Source organism: Leiobunum rupestre, chromosome 6, assembly GCF_980474605.1.
Source record: "Leiobunum rupestre chromosome 6, qqLeiRupe1.1.hap1, whole genome shotgun sequence".
NCBI classification, from domain to species: domain Eukaryota; kingdom Metazoa; phylum Arthropoda; class Arachnida; order Opiliones; family Sclerosomatidae; genus Leiobunum; species Leiobunum rupestre.
The window spans coordinates 48,841,032-48,857,981 of NC_143389.1; the positions used below are offsets into that span (position 1 = coordinate 48,841,032).

The 16,950-nt window shown below is 36.9% G+C and overlaps 1 protein-coding gene across 5 annotated transcripts in view; it reads right to left on the minus strand.

The window, feature by feature from the left end:
• The window catches only part of LOC149941319 (SLIT-ROBO Rho GTPase-activating protein 1-like), a 127,210-nt gene that overhangs the window by 20,834 nt on the left and 89,426 nt on the right, over nucleotides 1-16,950 (minus strand). Inside the window, exon 1 of one of the 5 annotated variants that reach the window (XM_090180206.1) lies at nucleotides 15,102-15,682. The exons of the other annotated variants lie outside the window; for them this stretch is intronic. Within the exon in view, the coding sequence (XP_090036332.1) occupies nucleotides 15,102-15,156 (55 nt within the window). The 5' untranslated portion in view covers nucleotides 15,157-15,682. Of the gene's footprint in view, nucleotides 1-15,101; nucleotides 15,683-16,950 lie in introns of those variants that run through there. 5 annotated transcript variants of the gene reach the window in all.

A 16,950-nucleotide genomic window follows, 5' to 3' on the forward strand; every position in this document is an offset into this window, starting at 1 on the left:
TTCTTTGTAACTGAAACAAGTTGGCAAGACAAAATATACCTCTCCTCGGAAGAGTTTCTAATTTTCAGTGGTTCTGTGGTAGCACGCTCACCTGTCGTGCAGGAGGGCTCGGGTTCGAATCCCGCCCGATACTAACGGAAATTAAAAAAATTATACTACATCCAATGACAAAAAGAGGGCTCTTTTGGAAAAAGCTTTTCCCTAATTCCAAGAAACTGCGAACGCAGTGATTACACTTTGCCCCGAAAATGCGACCCACAGAAAGACAGACAAAGTGATTGTAAAACCCCTCCTAGGGGACATATCTCGGAGAGGTAATTAATAGCAAGTAGTACGGAGAGATTTGATCCATCGACTTTGGTTCAGCTACAACCATAAGTATATAAGTTTTTCAAAAGAGAAGTAACCCATCAATTAAAAAGAAAAATTAAGAACTACTTAAATTACCCAGTAAAAAAGTTTATTATGATAATAAGTAGTACCAAAAGTGTATAATATCATTTGCGAGTGAGGTGTACATCTCTATACTAGTATATTAAAATATATACCGTGGCAACCCTGTAAATTTAATTTAACTCCATTGAAAAACGATTTAACTGAAAACGAATGAGTTTTGGCCCCCAAATAATATTTCATTACGGAACAAAAAAAAAGTTTATATCTGTAAAGTTCGACAACACCTCGTTGCTAACCCAAATAAAAATGCCTCATCGGAGGTTATCTTCGCACCTCGGGTGTAAGCTTTCCATAAAACCAAAGCGGTACGTATAACCTCGAACCCGGCAATTATTTCATCGCGTATAAATAAACGAAAATCATATATCATTGGCAGGTCGTACCAGGAAAAAATGGTAAAATTAAAAATAAAAAGTAATTTTCTCTTTACACAGATGAGGCCGAAATTATTTCTTTTTTTTTTTCAGTACAAGAAAAAAGTTGTTTAACCGTATCGCGGCGCTTTTAAAACCAGACATTTTGACTAATTAAGATATGATAAAAGAAGATAGAATTTAACAGTTTTCCCTACACGGTTAAAAGATCTGACCCCTTTCTTCTGGGCTTTCGAGAAGGAAAAATCATAAATTAACAGTGAGTTAAGCTAGACCTATTATATAAAATGTAAGAAAGTTAAACGATCGAGGATGGGTTTTCCTTCATAGAAATTATCCACAGACAACGCCCACTGAATCGAGAGACAAAAGTCTTCAACCAAAGAGATAATTGAGATACCTTAGGTTTATTTTTGGTCAGAAAAGCTTCCTCGAAATTTGAAGAGGATGGGCTTGCCCTTCAGGTAAACACTTTTTTGTTTAAAAGTGGCATACTAACGAAATACAAACGAAAACTGAATTTCACGTAACATTGGTGTTAAATGTCGGTAGCCGTTATAGTCTAGTAAGATGCTATTTAAACTGGGCACAGAAAGTTAATGCCTAATTTTGAACGTTTCTTTTGCAGTATTTGGGTATTATTTTAGTTAGAAATAGCCAATCCAGGGCCCCACTCAAATCTTCAAATTTTTTATAGGAAAAATAGGATTATATTTCTAAAAATATAGGACTTTATAGGACTATTTTTTCAAACTATAGGATTTTATAGGACTAAATATGCTATTTCATTTACTAACTTTATGCATTTAAAAACAAAATCTATATTTAGTGAAATAAATCTTTGATTTTCACTTGAAAAATAGAAACTATTTAACCATTTCATCACAAAAATATACTAGTAGCTAACCGTGTTAACAATAACAAAGTATAGACTAGAGTGACTTTGTATAGGAATTTATCCTATAGCTAAATCTAGCAATTTAACAGAGTGGCGGGATTTGAAATGGGCAAAATATCAAAATTATAGGATTTTATAGGACTTTTTAGGGGTTTTGCTAAAAATATAGGATGTTATAGGACATTTTTGAAAATATAGTATTTTATAGGAATTATAGGACCTCTGAGAACCCTGCCAATCAAATTGGGTTTTTACATAAAAGGTCTAGGAGCGCAATTCCATTTTTGGTAGTTCAAAAATTGGGTTTTTTCCATGGGTGGAATTCAGGGGAAATTGGAGCAGGTTTTTTGGTATTGTTCTAAGAATTTTGAAGTTTGAAAAGCTACATCACTACCAATTTCTGTTATTCAGATACATTAAATATATAACTCGAAATTGTCGGTAAATACCCCCATGTAAGCAAAGAGTTTCATTTGAATAAATAGCAGCTCCCTTTTAAAAGATCAAAAAAATTGAAGATAATAAACGTGAATGATCCGGGCATCGTCTTAAAAATAAAAAGCTTATCAATCTACAAGAAAGCTGAAATGAGCTCGCGACCTAAACTATAAATAGGAAACAAACGCGGTCCTTTTCCGCGAGCGGGGGACGAGATTATATCCAGTTTCGATATCATTAAAATAACGAGATAAAGGTCATATTTATTTCAGGGTTACGCCATAAAAACGTGTTCTCATAAATACCAAAACACAAGAATATAGGCCATCAAAAACGAAAGAAAAATAAACACTGGGAAGATACAAATTTAAATTCACCCTAGACTAGGTACGCCACAATCGTTATACAGAAGTCGCCATTGAAACTCTTGAAAGGAAACTAATAAATCCCAATAGCTAGAGGACATAAATTTTTCCTCGTAATCAGCGATAACTAGGAATAAATCCATGCGCAAATAATCCCCGATACGCGAGCGCGAGAGGCCCAATTAAAGATAACGCGAAATCCAGTCAATGGATGCATTATGCGCCAATTGGCAAAAGGCGCTACGGATTAGGCTTAGACGTAGATCCCGAAGCCCACCTAACACTTCTACGAACCGCCGGAGAATCTTCCCAACTCAACGACGCCGCAGTCTCAGATGACGGTAATAACGGGTTTAGTGACTTAAGAGCGGCCAGTTGGGAGTAATAACAGCTGAGACGTACATCATTTCGTTCCAGTGGATGGGGCCACGCTAGGGCCCCCCGAATATCATTTTTTGTCGGTCATACGGGTGGTGTGTGACGGGCCTCCTTGACATCCTTATTAAATAAAAAGGGCGTCCTCTGCCCTCTAGTAGGAGGACACGGATGGGAGTACTCCATCATTTAACGTATACCATCTTCCCAAAAGTTCCAATATCGTATAGCGGGGGGGTATTACGTAGGTCTTACGTAGCGAGTGATTTTGGGAAACGCAATTGTATAGGTATATAAGAAACAGGATTGCAACGGCAGCACCCTACTTATCTGGTTTTGGGGTGAGAGACAGCATCGTATAAAATGACAAGTGATACAATGTGTTATTTTCATCGCGCAGGGAGGATCATTCATAAATTGGGGACGCATCGTACATCTTTAATTTATTAATTTACATTAGGTTATTAAGGAGCATCGATTCCCTATTTTCTCGAGTTCATCGGGCACGTTTATGCAATATCTAATTAAGTTTGCTCGTTAATACCAGTTCTATGATATGAGGACCACCTTTCATGAAAATTCTAGTGACTTGGGTTTCTGTCAGCGAGTGAACCAACCATTAGTTTTTCCCCCGGACTTCTCGGTTTGCCCTTTCCATAAAAATATGTTGGCTCGCGTGGCATGAAGGGCTTGCCACCACCCTCCTACGCATTGTAACTCGGCCACCTGAATTAATGTCTTTAAAAGTCGCTTGATGAATTAGGCCTAAGGTGGTGCCTTGGGTATTAGCCTAGCTGATTATTTAGTTATTTATTAAAGGCATTAAAAGTATTAAGCCTAATCGATAATCCAAGATGGATACTTCTGATCACATACCTCTGGGTACATGGCAAGTGTCATGGCCTTTAAATCACTGGCGTAGTGCAATGGCCCACTCAACTCGGTCGATTACACTCATCGCATATCTATTAAACGTAAGTTACGTAACCGTAGTAACTAAGCAAATAACAAGTCAGCTAGCCGAGCATAAAACGTCTAGCGAGGTTGGTACAGTCGGTGACCCGTATACGGGTATCTTTACTCGCGAGTTCAATAAAATCAGGGTTATCGCAACAACCCGTACGGCGCGCGGTGCTTTTTCGAGAGAGCGCTCGCATCAGAGCGTTGATAAATAATTATTAGCGACGGACACGCTCGACGTAACAATGGCTTTTTCATAAGCGCTACTAGGCACTAATAATAACAACGCCAGCAGACAGAAAACAGACAGAATGGGCTCAAGCGCTTGATTGATGAAATCGAACGACTCCGATAAAAACGGAACGAAAAATGCAATATAAATAACCCGTTCGCTTTCGTCTCCGGGTTTCTTTTTCGCGGCGATATCCAGATTGCGTTATCACCCTTAAATATAGAGGAGTGAAACGGAGAAAGGATTTTTCCTTCGAAATTCGTGAGAACAATGACGAACCGCCTACGATAATATATAACGAGAAACCTACTATTTCTCGTCCAACGTCCGCCCTTTGACTGAATAGCCTACCTATTTAGTTTTGGCGAAAAGAATGAAAATAACGAGACTCTTTAAATACACGAACCCCAAAAGAGCCTTCGGTTTCTCTAATGACACGGAGAACGAAAAGAACAATACACATTTAAGTGAAATGTGGGCCTCTACATTTACTACGTTACCAAGAGACCATTATATATTACTTAACTATTTGTATTTACGCCTCTGCGTACCACGTTTTTTTATTTTAACAGGGATTTATTTTATTGAAATTATTGATTTTTCCACTCTAATTGGGACTTGGTCTATGACGTCCTAGAACAGTGGCGTAGCCAGAAATTCGTCAAGGGGGGGTCGAAGTATGTGAATGTTAAGAGGGGGTCGAGAAGGGGTTGGAAATTTAGTACAGTCAAAGGTAGATCCAAGGGGGGGGATGGACACTGAAACCCCCCCCTTGTCTACGCCACTGTCCTAGAACGTCAGCTATGTTTATCCCTATAGATAAAAATAGTAGCTTTAACCTAGGAGCAACAAACACATGGAGAACGCAGCTAGCCTTTAAACACGCTAACGCAGTGTTGTGTACAAATTTCATTGGACGAGCCTTTACGCTGAACCTTTTACGGAAAGGGGGAAGACAATTTCCGAATTTCCCCCTTCCGACGGCAGCAGGCGCTACAGCTTCTGACCAATGAAAACTGTACACAAGAAAATGCACGACTTTTGACGGGTTGCGTTCTCCTTGTGTGCTGGGGTGCTCCTAGCTTTAACTGCCACGTTGGTTATATTATCTTAATGTAAAATCAAAACCTAAAATTTAATTAGAACAATTACTATTAAATATAGTAGTGCTTTGATTAATGCGTTGAAATACATTATGTAAATTAAATCAATTTAAAAAAATTGTTTTAAATTGAGATTTCATTATTTAAGACAAATTGTTTAAAATCAGCCAACCATGCATGCGGAATTCACTATACTCGTCAATGCGCCAGTATAAAACCTTTTAATGTCGTGAAAATCTTTGTAAATTTAGAGCATCTGTCTCTTTTGAATGATAAGTACATTTGTCAGCTCGAAGTTACACGAAATTAAGTAATATATAGAATCTACAGCGATAAAATATACCAACAGAGGTTTTTGGTAAAACTGGCGGTGACTGCCTGGAGCAAAAAGGTATAAGGGCGATTGAAAAAAGGGGTTCCTTTGAAAACCAAGGTAAAGTACGCGTGACCAAGACGATAGAGTCCGTACAAAAGAAGCTGGCTCCGAGTACCTTTCGAAACATCAAAATGGCAAGCACGCTATAGAAGAGCGCTCTTTTGTGGGACACGAAGAATCTCGTCGGGACGTCCTTTCAAAAAAATAATGAGCCCGAAAAAACCACCGCTATTTATAAAGAGACTCCAACGGTCATTAGAGAGAGAGAGAGAGAAAAACGTTCTAGTCTCAGCAGGTATCGTAGAGACAAGCGTCGGAAATTTATCGTCCTCAAATAGATCCAATCTCCAGAAAGAAAAGGAAACGTCAAACCGACCCGAATCGATTTCTCTGGTGTTAAAAATAGCGCCAGGATGAAGAATATAAATGACTGGACTCCCTTTTATTCGCAATTTAAATAAAGATGAGAAGACTACTTTACTTTAACTCCACCCTTTTCTTTCGCTCTCTACGCGACAACTTAACTTGGTCATTTCGATACGCCCTAGTTCTATTGTTACCGGCCGTAAAAACCCGTTACCAAGATAGTCATCCGTTTTACCCGCAGAACGCGTTAATTTCGATCTAGCCCCCCCCCCCCCCCTCCCAAACTATGCTACGAAGTTAGATTTAGGATGATCGTAATAATCATCTTTCTTCGCAAAGACTTCATTAATTTGCATAAGATGAAAGAAAAACGTGGTCGAGGCCGGCGCAGGTGCGCGCCCGACAAAGAACATGGATAAAAATGAGAAGAAATGGGCCAATTTGCCTTCAAATGAACGTCACGATTATACGGAGTTATAGAGATAATAAAACCGACAGAGACCGTGATTTTCTGATATGAATAATAATTATTTGATTTAATCTACAGAAAAAGATCTTCATAAATTATATGGGTAAGGTTTTCATTAAAATTATCTTTAGGTTGGTAACAATTTTTTTTATTCTAGTGCAAACTAGCCCTTATGTAAATTAACTATACTAAAGGTAAACGCTAATTTTATTTTAATTATGGGTTTCAATTTAATATTTAATACGTTTTTTGGCTTATATGAATATCTTAATTATGTAATAAAAAAGTCTTTTAAACTAACGCAATAATTCGTATCTTTTTTAGTAACTTTATAATCTGATAGCGTAAGCATGGACAGTAAATTAAGAGTACAGGTTTTCAATACCCTTCCTCAGTGCATTTTATTTCTCCCCGCGTATCAATCAGCTCGAGAGACTCCGAGGGAGTCTTGCAAGGTCGTTTGTACCACGTGATCTTAAAATTTCAAAATGGCAATCTAACGCGGTTGATATTGCTACGTATTTTTTGCGCTTTATATTTTAGTAATTTTTAATTTTGGTTTTTAAATTCAATAAAACTATCAACTGATATTTAGTATATCACATTTAATCTATAAAAACGTGAAAAAATACCTTTTGGCGTAAAAATGTACTTCGTGTTTATCTTTTTTCGAACAGTATCGTCCACTCTTAGCGATAGTTGTTTCTTTCAAATAACCTTGGCCGACTCCCTTAGTGTGATTGGTTTACGGGGACTGAAAACCAGGCTTTTTACCGATCCTCTAAATCTACTATCCATGGCGTAAGGATGGAACAAATAAAACTTTTAAATTTGGCTTATCTTGTTTAAATAATAACGTTGGTTTTAAGTATTACTATTTAATTCAAAGTATTTTGCCCATAAGATTGAAACGACATGTTCAGAATAAATTAAATACTTAAAATGTACGAAATAAAAAAATCCGGTAGTTTTAATTTTACACTTTTAATAGAAACATTTAAAAAATTTAAAATAAAACGAGACCGGAACAGATCTCAATTTAAATTAAATCACGTTGTTTAAATGAAGGATTGCTTCACCATTTTATTCAATTATCTTCAACAAACGTAACGGGAAACGGGGCTCGAGTCCTCATAGATAGTTAATCATTTATTAAGGAACTAAGCCGAATTATAAATTATTACACTCGTATTTTCTCTATCGTAAAAAGTAAGGCTTCCTGTTTTACGCCAAGGCTAATTTTAATCGCGCTGTAAAACGCTGGCGAGGAATTTAAATTGCCTAAACCGACGGGCGGTTTAATTTCCAAAATAGGCGTTCCAGCCCATAAATTCCAGAATAATTAAGGGCAAACAAGAGAGTTTTAAATTATTAATATTACCAACCGCGGTAAATATCAAAGCTATACCCGAAAAGATAATAAAGCCGCCGTTGAAATTAAAAGGTACTATCAGAAGTTTATATATTTCTTACGAAAGGAGTATTACTCTAGACTTTTAAAATGAAACACGTAACTTCGCACGTTCGAGACACTTCAGAATGGGAACTACTTTCCCGTCAAATCGCGGATGAATACACCGCATCAGGGTCCAAAATTTATTATATAATAGGTGGTTTCTTTTCGCCTGTTCTCGGACTAAAAATGTACTATTTTTACCCTAAATCGTTTTATTCACCTGTTCCGGGGATGATAATTTCTCCGCCCCATAAACTATTCGCTTGTTCCGGAGTATTAGGGCTACTGTTTTTACTCCTTCCGAAAAGGAGGTGTCAAGGAGTAAATCGGATTTTGTCGTCTTCTAGCCAGAATTTATCTACTGCAGCCATTTTGGAAAAACGTTTTTACTCCGACTCAATCGGAGTAAAATGACGTCATAGCCTTACTCTTCTTACCCTACTCCTAAATCCCGAAACAAGCGAAAAGAAACAGCCTAATGACGAAAATTTAACAATTACAGAAATATTTACTTAAAACCATATTTTGTATAAATTAGAAATATTTTACTCAAAACCATATTTTGTATAAATTAGAAGTATTTTACTTAAAACAATATTTTGTATAAATTAGAAGTATTTTACTCAAAACAATATTTTGTATAAATTAGAAATATTTTACTTAAAACCATATTTTGTATAAATTAGAAGTATTTTACTTAAAACCATATTTTGTATAAATTAGAAGTATTTTACTTAAAACCATATTTTGTATCAATTAGAAATATTTACTTAAAACCATATTTTGTATCAATTAGAAATATTTACTTAAAACCATATTTTTCGACGAAATTGTTTAAGACAGTTAGTATATAATTTATTTAGCCTCGTACTAGTCCTGCGTAGGTACACGTTTCAAGTATATAACATTAACAGGATATGAAGATGGATACTTCTCTTATCAGAGATAATATACTTCTGGTACTAACGGTATGAAGCGGTGAAACTTAAAGAGTACCGGTATTAAACATAAACGCGCGATTTTTACTGGCAAAAGAGGACGCAGCTGCGACAACCGATTCCATAATAAAAGAATTCCTCGTCCTCCCTCACTTCTTTTTTTTATAAATATTCTTTTTTACCATTCTAGTAAAGTCGCGTCCCCCCCTGAGAATGAAGACCCCCGGATGTCAAGCTAACTGCTAGGAAATAAAAAAGAAAAAAATGAAGACAAAAAACGGAAGAAGCGTCGAAGTTGTGGATGGTTATTTCGGAACGTAAATCCGAAAAGGCCCCTCTCCCAGCTTCCATTGTCAAGATAAAAACCCAAGACAGAGAAAAAAAAACACGTTAAAAACAACATAAAATCGATGCGACCCGCGTGACTACAGCCAGAAAAAGACAAAAATCTTAAGACGAAGGACATTCTAACTTGGCCAAAACGGTTCCCCTTAAAGAAGGACGCAAAAGTGTCTCACCACGTTGCAAACTGAAGATGACTTTGGCTTTGTTACGAAATGTCTTACGACAGCCTCTTCGGGATTTAAAAAGAAGTTCGTATATCTTCTAACCCATTTGCCCTACAGCAATTTGTAAAATTGCATATTCCGAACGTTTTGGGAAACGAATTCTAATAAAATGTAAATTATTCCCACACCAAAACTCGCGGGAAAGAGAACTTTTAACGCATTCTATTAATTTTTTCAATAAATATTTACCACAGAAGAAACATTCGGAAACAAACGAGATGCCCTATATTCCATGTCAAATTTGGCACGTTTGATCAAAAGTTTCTTTGCCAAACAGCGGTAAGACGTGGTAATTAGGTCTATTCGGTAGCCAAGGAAACTCCGCGGATGAGTCACTTGGTTTAAATTCGTTTTAAAGATCGTCACACCCCTTGTATCACGGGAGGTATAAATAAACTTGACTCGCTTATCCTATCTCAAAGACCTTAAGATTTTTAACAGCCAACTATTTTTTTGCAACAAATATTATTTAAAAAAATGCGGGATATCAGCCGGCTGTTTCAGCCTGTCCCTGCAACGTACGGTATAACTTTGTGAATTACCAAAATACTCGAGAACCGTCGCGAGGGATGCCAGAAAATGATGTGTGGAAAGGCATACTTCCAATATCAAGGACAAGTTTAATAACAAACCGACCTTGTTTTTAATATTTTTTTTTGGTGGTACGATTATTTTAAAATCATTATTTCCTATACAGGTACCCGCGCGGTTCTCACATTTAAAACATTCGTGACAAACATTTTGCAAAAGCTTTAACGCCAAAAGGTGGTACAGGTATTGTTACGAGCGTTATTTTACGAAATCGTGCGCGAGGGAGTCGTCAAAGTTAATATTTGGAGGTACAGGATTTAACACTCGCAATGAAAATATTAGATTTTACACCGTGGTAGACTTCCTCTATTTGGAGTAATAACATCGTACATTTTCAACGAAATGATGTCAACATATCAAAATAAGCCCAATTATTAAGAGTATGTACATGCACTACCTACGTAATTAATCAAGGGAAAAAATACATTTTTGTTCTTTCGAATTCATCGCAAATTCCCGCTAGGTGCGCGTGTACGTCGAATGTACTGCTCAGGCCTTGTCTATGGCATAGGTCATGGTGTTTAAATCACGTAGGACAGCATTTAAAGAATAAAACTTATGTTTAAGTATTTTTTTTTAATCTCAATATTTATATTACATTATTTTAAAATCGAAATACTAGCCACTACCGGCCGTAGCCTACGTGATTTATCACCATGGCCTATGCTATAGACAAGGCCTGAGCAGTAGATTCGACGTACACGCGCACCAAGCGGGAATTTGCGGCGAATTTGAAAGACCACATTTTTTTACAGCGCATGAACGGGCCTTGATTAATTACATGGGAACGTCAAAATTATTTTGAATCTATCCGTTTAATTTTAAAAGGTTACGTCTACTACAAATTATTTTATTCTCCTAGCGTCTGAACGCGTAGCGGAACCTCCAAGATAAACAGTCAGTGAGGAATAAATCTAAGTCTACAATACTGTCAACAGCTATTTGCTTAACAAATTTAAGGAGTTAAGCCTTTGGAAATTTATCTACGTTCACGTTGGCAAATTGTCATAAACCCCTTAAGGTACCGCTGCAGTTTCTAAACTGTACAAAATGATCAAATATTCACCGTGTACAATCAAACAATATAAATTTTCATTTACATAATTTATGGTTCTACGGAAATTTAAAAAAAAATATTTTCTAAAATATTATTTCCTTCATGTACGTGCATTTTTCTTTAATAAAATATAGGCGCTCGTTCAAAACAGCCAATTACCGGTTCGTAGAGTTTGAAAAAGGGGGAAAAACCAAGAGTCATTAATGAAAAACACATATATAGGCCTTTGAAAGAGATCGGCTCTTGCATATCATAAGAAGCGAGTTAAACAATTCTGGCGAACATTGAGTAACGAAGTCCCAATTAATGCGCGTGGACAAAGAAAACCCGGAAATAAGTACAGCTATTGTTGAAAACAGACTTATCTTTTTAAAAAAAACTAAGTATTTTAAAATAAAACAGAATACGTCGGAGGTGGTGTGTTTTAAAATAACCTATAAAATATGATGAAGGAATGGGGCGTTCTAAAAGACCAATTTAATATTATTAATCTTCTCTTGTAAATTTCACCCACGCGATCAACTAATTGCGACCCCTCGCGGAAACAGTAGATTAAAAGAAGCAAATGAAAACTACTAAGAGGGGAGGGGTGATAATAACGGGGTGGTCCTCCCAAGGGTGGGGTGATAAGCGGGTGGTGAGGAGTTTCCTAATTAACTCTGCGAATCCATCTCCACCCCGTACGAGTATATCCTCAGCGTTCGTGGTAATCGAAGACCACCGTCGCTAATAAAACGGACAGACTTTACCATCCGCCGGTCTTATAGGGAAAGGTCAAATGATGTCTACAAGACACCACTCCCAAAATATCAGGGGGGGGGGGGGGTTTAAACGAATAATCCCCCTTTTCGAATAGGAGACGAAAATAAGAAAAGTTTGGAGGGATTAATAGACCTTATTAGGCGAGGGGCAGATCACTTCCTTGATTAACGACGCACCCCTCAAACGATTAAATCCGATTTAATCGTGATTATTTTGATTAAATTTAATTTAATCATGATTAAATGATCAAATCTGATTAAAATGATTAAATTCTGAATAAAAAATTATATCGTGGTTAGTATGATTAAATCGTACTTTAGTTTTGATTTTAATGGTAAATTCTCGATTCGACTTATTATATTGATTAAATCTAATAAAAATGATTAAATCTAATAAAAATGATTAAATCTAATAAAAATGATTAAATCTAATAAAAATGATTAAATCTAATAAAAATGATTAAATCTAATAAAAATGATTAAATCTAATAAAAATGATTAAATCTAATAAAAATGATTAAATCTAATAAAAATGATTAAATCTAATAAAAATGATTAAATCTAATAAAAATGATTAAATCTAATAAAAATGATTAAATCTAATAAAAATGATTAAATCTAATAAAAATGATTAAATCTAATACAAATGATTAAATCTAATAAAATGGTTAAATCTAATTAAAATGATTAAATCTAATTAAAATGATTAAATCTAATTAAAATGGTTAAATCTAATAAAAATGATTAAATCTAATAAAAATGATTAAATCTAATAAAATGATTAAATCTAATAAAAATGATTAAATCTGTTTAAATGATTAAATCCCGATTAAAAAGATTAGATCATGATTAGAATGATTAAATCTAGTTTAAATCGTGATTAGATTTTTTAATCACGATTACCCTGATTTAATCATTTTACTATGATTAAGACGCACCCAAAATGGAAGTGACCTGCCCCTCGTTATTAGGCACGAAGTGTTAGGCCTATTGGCGAATTTAAGCGTAATAATAATTAAGATGGCCCTGCGAAAGCAGTCAATTTACGTCGGTCGTGATATTTGGGCTAGAAGCGAAACGATTTTCGTGAACAAGATCTCCCACTCTGGCGGCCAGGTTGGTTGTTGGCTCCGGGCGGACTGAGACGACGGGTGCCTACACGCTTCTCAAGGAGTCGGCCACGCTCTCTCGCAACTAATGTGACAGCCAGGAGAGAAATAATTCGCGTGTCGTCTACGTGTATAATGAACGAACTATCGTGCGCGGATACAAAAACTACGGAGGATGCGCCGAAGGTCTGACCTCTCTCTCTCTCTCTCTGGTATTATACCTTTTCAATTACTTGTGACTTTACGAAACGAGACAATAAAGAACGTTTCTAGGTAGTTGGTTTTTGCCTTTATCCTTTTCGGAACAGTTTTAATTGGAAAGTAGGTGTACGTACCGAGGATTGTGAAATTTCACCGGGAAGAGTTCGTACAAGATATGAAAAACAAAATACTGTTTTTCAGGTTATTTCAACTTATGTCGTCACAAAGAGCAAAGGCCCATTTCACTTATTTTTTCAGTCAAAAACCTAATTTCCTGATATTCCAGAGATTTTTTTTATCAAAAAACGAATTTCTTGAAATTTCCAAGATTTGTTTATCAATAAAACTGATTCCCTAATTTTATCGTCAACAAACAATGCCTTGTTATATTCCTGAATTTATTGTCAACAAGCTAATTCCATGATATTTCCGAATTTTTAGGTCAAAAAACTTTTTTCCTGATGTTTCCAAGATCTTTTCGGTCAAAAACCAAATTTCCTGAAGTTTCCAAGATTTTCTCGGTCAAAAACCAAATTTCCTGAAGTTTCCAAGATTTTCTCGGTCAAAAACCTAATTTCCTGATGTTTCCGAGATTTTTTTGGTCAAAAACCTAATTTCCAGATGTTTCCCTAACTTATTGTCAACAAGCCAATTCCTTGATATATTCCTGAATTTATTGCCAACAAGCTAATTCCTTGATATATTCCTGAATTTATTGCCAACAAGATAATTCCTTGATATATTTCTGAATTTATTGCCAACAAGATAATTCCTTGATATATTTCTGAATTTATTGCCAACAAGATAATTCCTTGTTATATTTCTGAATTTATTGCCAACAAGCTAATTCCTTGATATATTCCTGAATTTATTGCCAACAAGCTAATTCCCTGATATTTACCTAATTTATTGCCAACAAGCCAATTCCTTGATATATTCCTGAATTTATTGCCAACAAGCTAATTCCTTGATATATTCCTGAATTTATTGCCAACAAGCTAATTCCCTGATATTTACCTAATTTATTGCCAACAAGCCAATTCCTTGATATATTCCTGAATTTATTGCCAACAAGCTAATTCCTTGATTTTCCCTAATTTTTTGTCAACACCCTAAATACTGATAATTATAAAATAAAGGAAATGAGTAGCGGTGGTGGCTTTAATCTAGGAAGTGCGTGAGTCACGTTTTACAAGCTTCCTATGAGTGTCAATGCGTTCATAATATGATTCACTTTTCTAAATTTTCAGAATAAGTAGACAAGAAATAGTAAGAAAAATTTAAAATGTCCGTCGCGATTCCTATCATCAAATCTCACCGAAATTAGGTAAAATGATACTAAATATTTGGAATTACTAGTACAGGGTTCGTACGAATATGGCTGATCTAAAATCCCTGACTTTTCCAGGTTATCCCTGACCAATTTTTGCCAATATTCCTGACCTTTTTGGTTATAGTTTTAGACATTTTTATTTTATTTTAGGTCAAAAATTCTTTGTTAATACGTGGTTTGGTTGACTAACTAAAATCCCTGACTTATCCCCGACTTTTTACAAAATGATTTAAATCCCAGACATTTTTAATCCATTTTACAGATCCCTGACTTATCCAGGTTCTGTACGAACCCTGTAATAAACAAAATATCATCGTTGCCTAGAAAGGAAACATGGCTTCCAGGCGAAAGGACTAAGTACAGCGTAATATCCATCAATTTGTTGGTCTTTAAACAATTTGCATACGTCGATCGCAACAGCAAAGGCATTGACAAACCCCGGCATACGTCAATAACAAATAACCCAAACCGCGATGACGCTACAAAGCAGGTGACATACACCTAGACTTATTTGGATCCTAAGGGGACAGTCACCCCGAGTGACAGTACTTTTACCAGGTTTCCATTATTGAAAAATAAAAAGTAAATAAAACCACTGTCCGAAATAATGAAGGGGAGCCAAGGGCAGAGCCCAAATAAACAAAACGTTAAAAAAATGTAAACCGCTAAATTACCTTCGCAATCCAAGTCCAGAGGAGCGTTGAAGCAGGACATGGCAACATTCCGCATGACGAAATATTTAATTGACCATCGCGGATTTCGAGAGAAATAAATTGAAAGCAAAGACAATCTCCACGGCGAAACAAGGGCGAGCGCCAAAGGCCGACTTGACCGCGACCTTTTCACTTACGAGAAACGTTCGCGAATACTTGTTAGTCTTGTTTAGGAGAAGAAACGACGCGGCCAAATGTTTTTGTTTACGAAAAACGCCGAAAGCGTCGCTGAGTGCTATTCCATTGAACGAAGCGGCGGCTGTGGTAGCGAAACCGACGGGGGAGCTCAGCGCGGGGAACTGCCTGCGTTGAGGGAAGCTAGCAGCCGACTGGCCGCTCGCTGGGATTCGCTCGACGAACCCGAGTCGCTGGAGGGGAACGCTAGGACCATCTTTCTCTCCGCCGCGGCGTAGCTGAGCGTTTGGCGTATGGAAGAGGCAAATCCCGCGAGGGGGAAAAAACAACTTCACGTGGCACGTGACCTTGAAAGAAGGGTATTTTCTAGGCAGACTTTGAAGCCGGTTTGCGCGCGCTTCGATGAGCCCGAACCTGGGACGCCAAAATATTACGAAAGGGAGAATATCTCGGCTTTTTTGTCCGCTTCCATCGTAAGCCAGACGCTCGCTGCTCTTCGTAACGTCTCCGTCCTACCTTTCGCGGGCCTTCGCTTCGTAACGGAGACAATGCCTCGTGGAAGGCCGGACGGATACGAAACGGAGACCCAGTGGGCGCCTAGCCTTATCGGCGGGACTCCGGGTCTCGAGAATGAAAAGTATTGAAAAAGCCGTTTCGAAGGGGTCACCGGACCGTTGAGTTTATGGCGCGCGGTCGGGTACGGTTAACGGGCGCTTTAGCCAATGGGGATTATTAGATAAAATCTTGGATAAAAAAGTCGTGACCAGTTACGATTTTTACCAAAAAAAAGGGGGCTTCAATTCATTCTTTTCATTATTATTTTCACGTTGAATGGATGGGGTGAAATGTTTTGGCAAATTAATGTTAAGTAAGACAGAGAGGTACCCTCGAAGCCCGATTAATCATTTGCATTATAAATTATAAAAATAATGTTGCCCCCCAAAAAAAACCAAAAAGATGATTATAAAAATGCTTTTGTAATATCTTACCTTATCAAAGACCAGGACTTTAATTATTAATTTTATATACAGATTTTCCAAAGGTTTAAGTTTTTTAGGTAGACGTACTTTAGCAGAGATACCGAAAGCGTTTTTAATGTAAATATTGTATCTTGGAAAAAATCAACATCTCGCTGGATAAAAATAAACAAGTCTAAATATCGCGATGGTACAATATCAATAAACCAATACTGGTGGTATAATGAATTAGCGGAAGCGCATCCGTCAGTGGAAAAAAGCGCGAAAACTGCCAATATTCTCGTTCCATAACATCAGGCAGGAAACGGTGATTGAAAACGGAAAAAAAAACATGTGCGCGTGGATTCCTATTTTGTTTTCTTAACGAATTTCGCCACGTCTTCTTTGTCAAATTGACGGGATACACAAAACACCACGTTTCCGAAAATAATCCGAAATTAGAACCAGTCGCGGATGAAACAAGGGTCCGTCACTTCCCACCCCCCCCCCCCCCCGCCTATGGATTGATCCCACCCTCCATTTTCCGTTCCATTCTATTCCCGCGGTCCCCCATCGTCGCTAGGATATTGAAAAAATCCGCGAAAGAGGGAGATTGCGCCGAAGAACATCTTGAAAAATACTTCCTCCGCCCGATAGAGTTCTTATTATTCTTTATATAGCGGCGGGAGATTAGGCGATATTTGGAGCGAAAGCTGGGC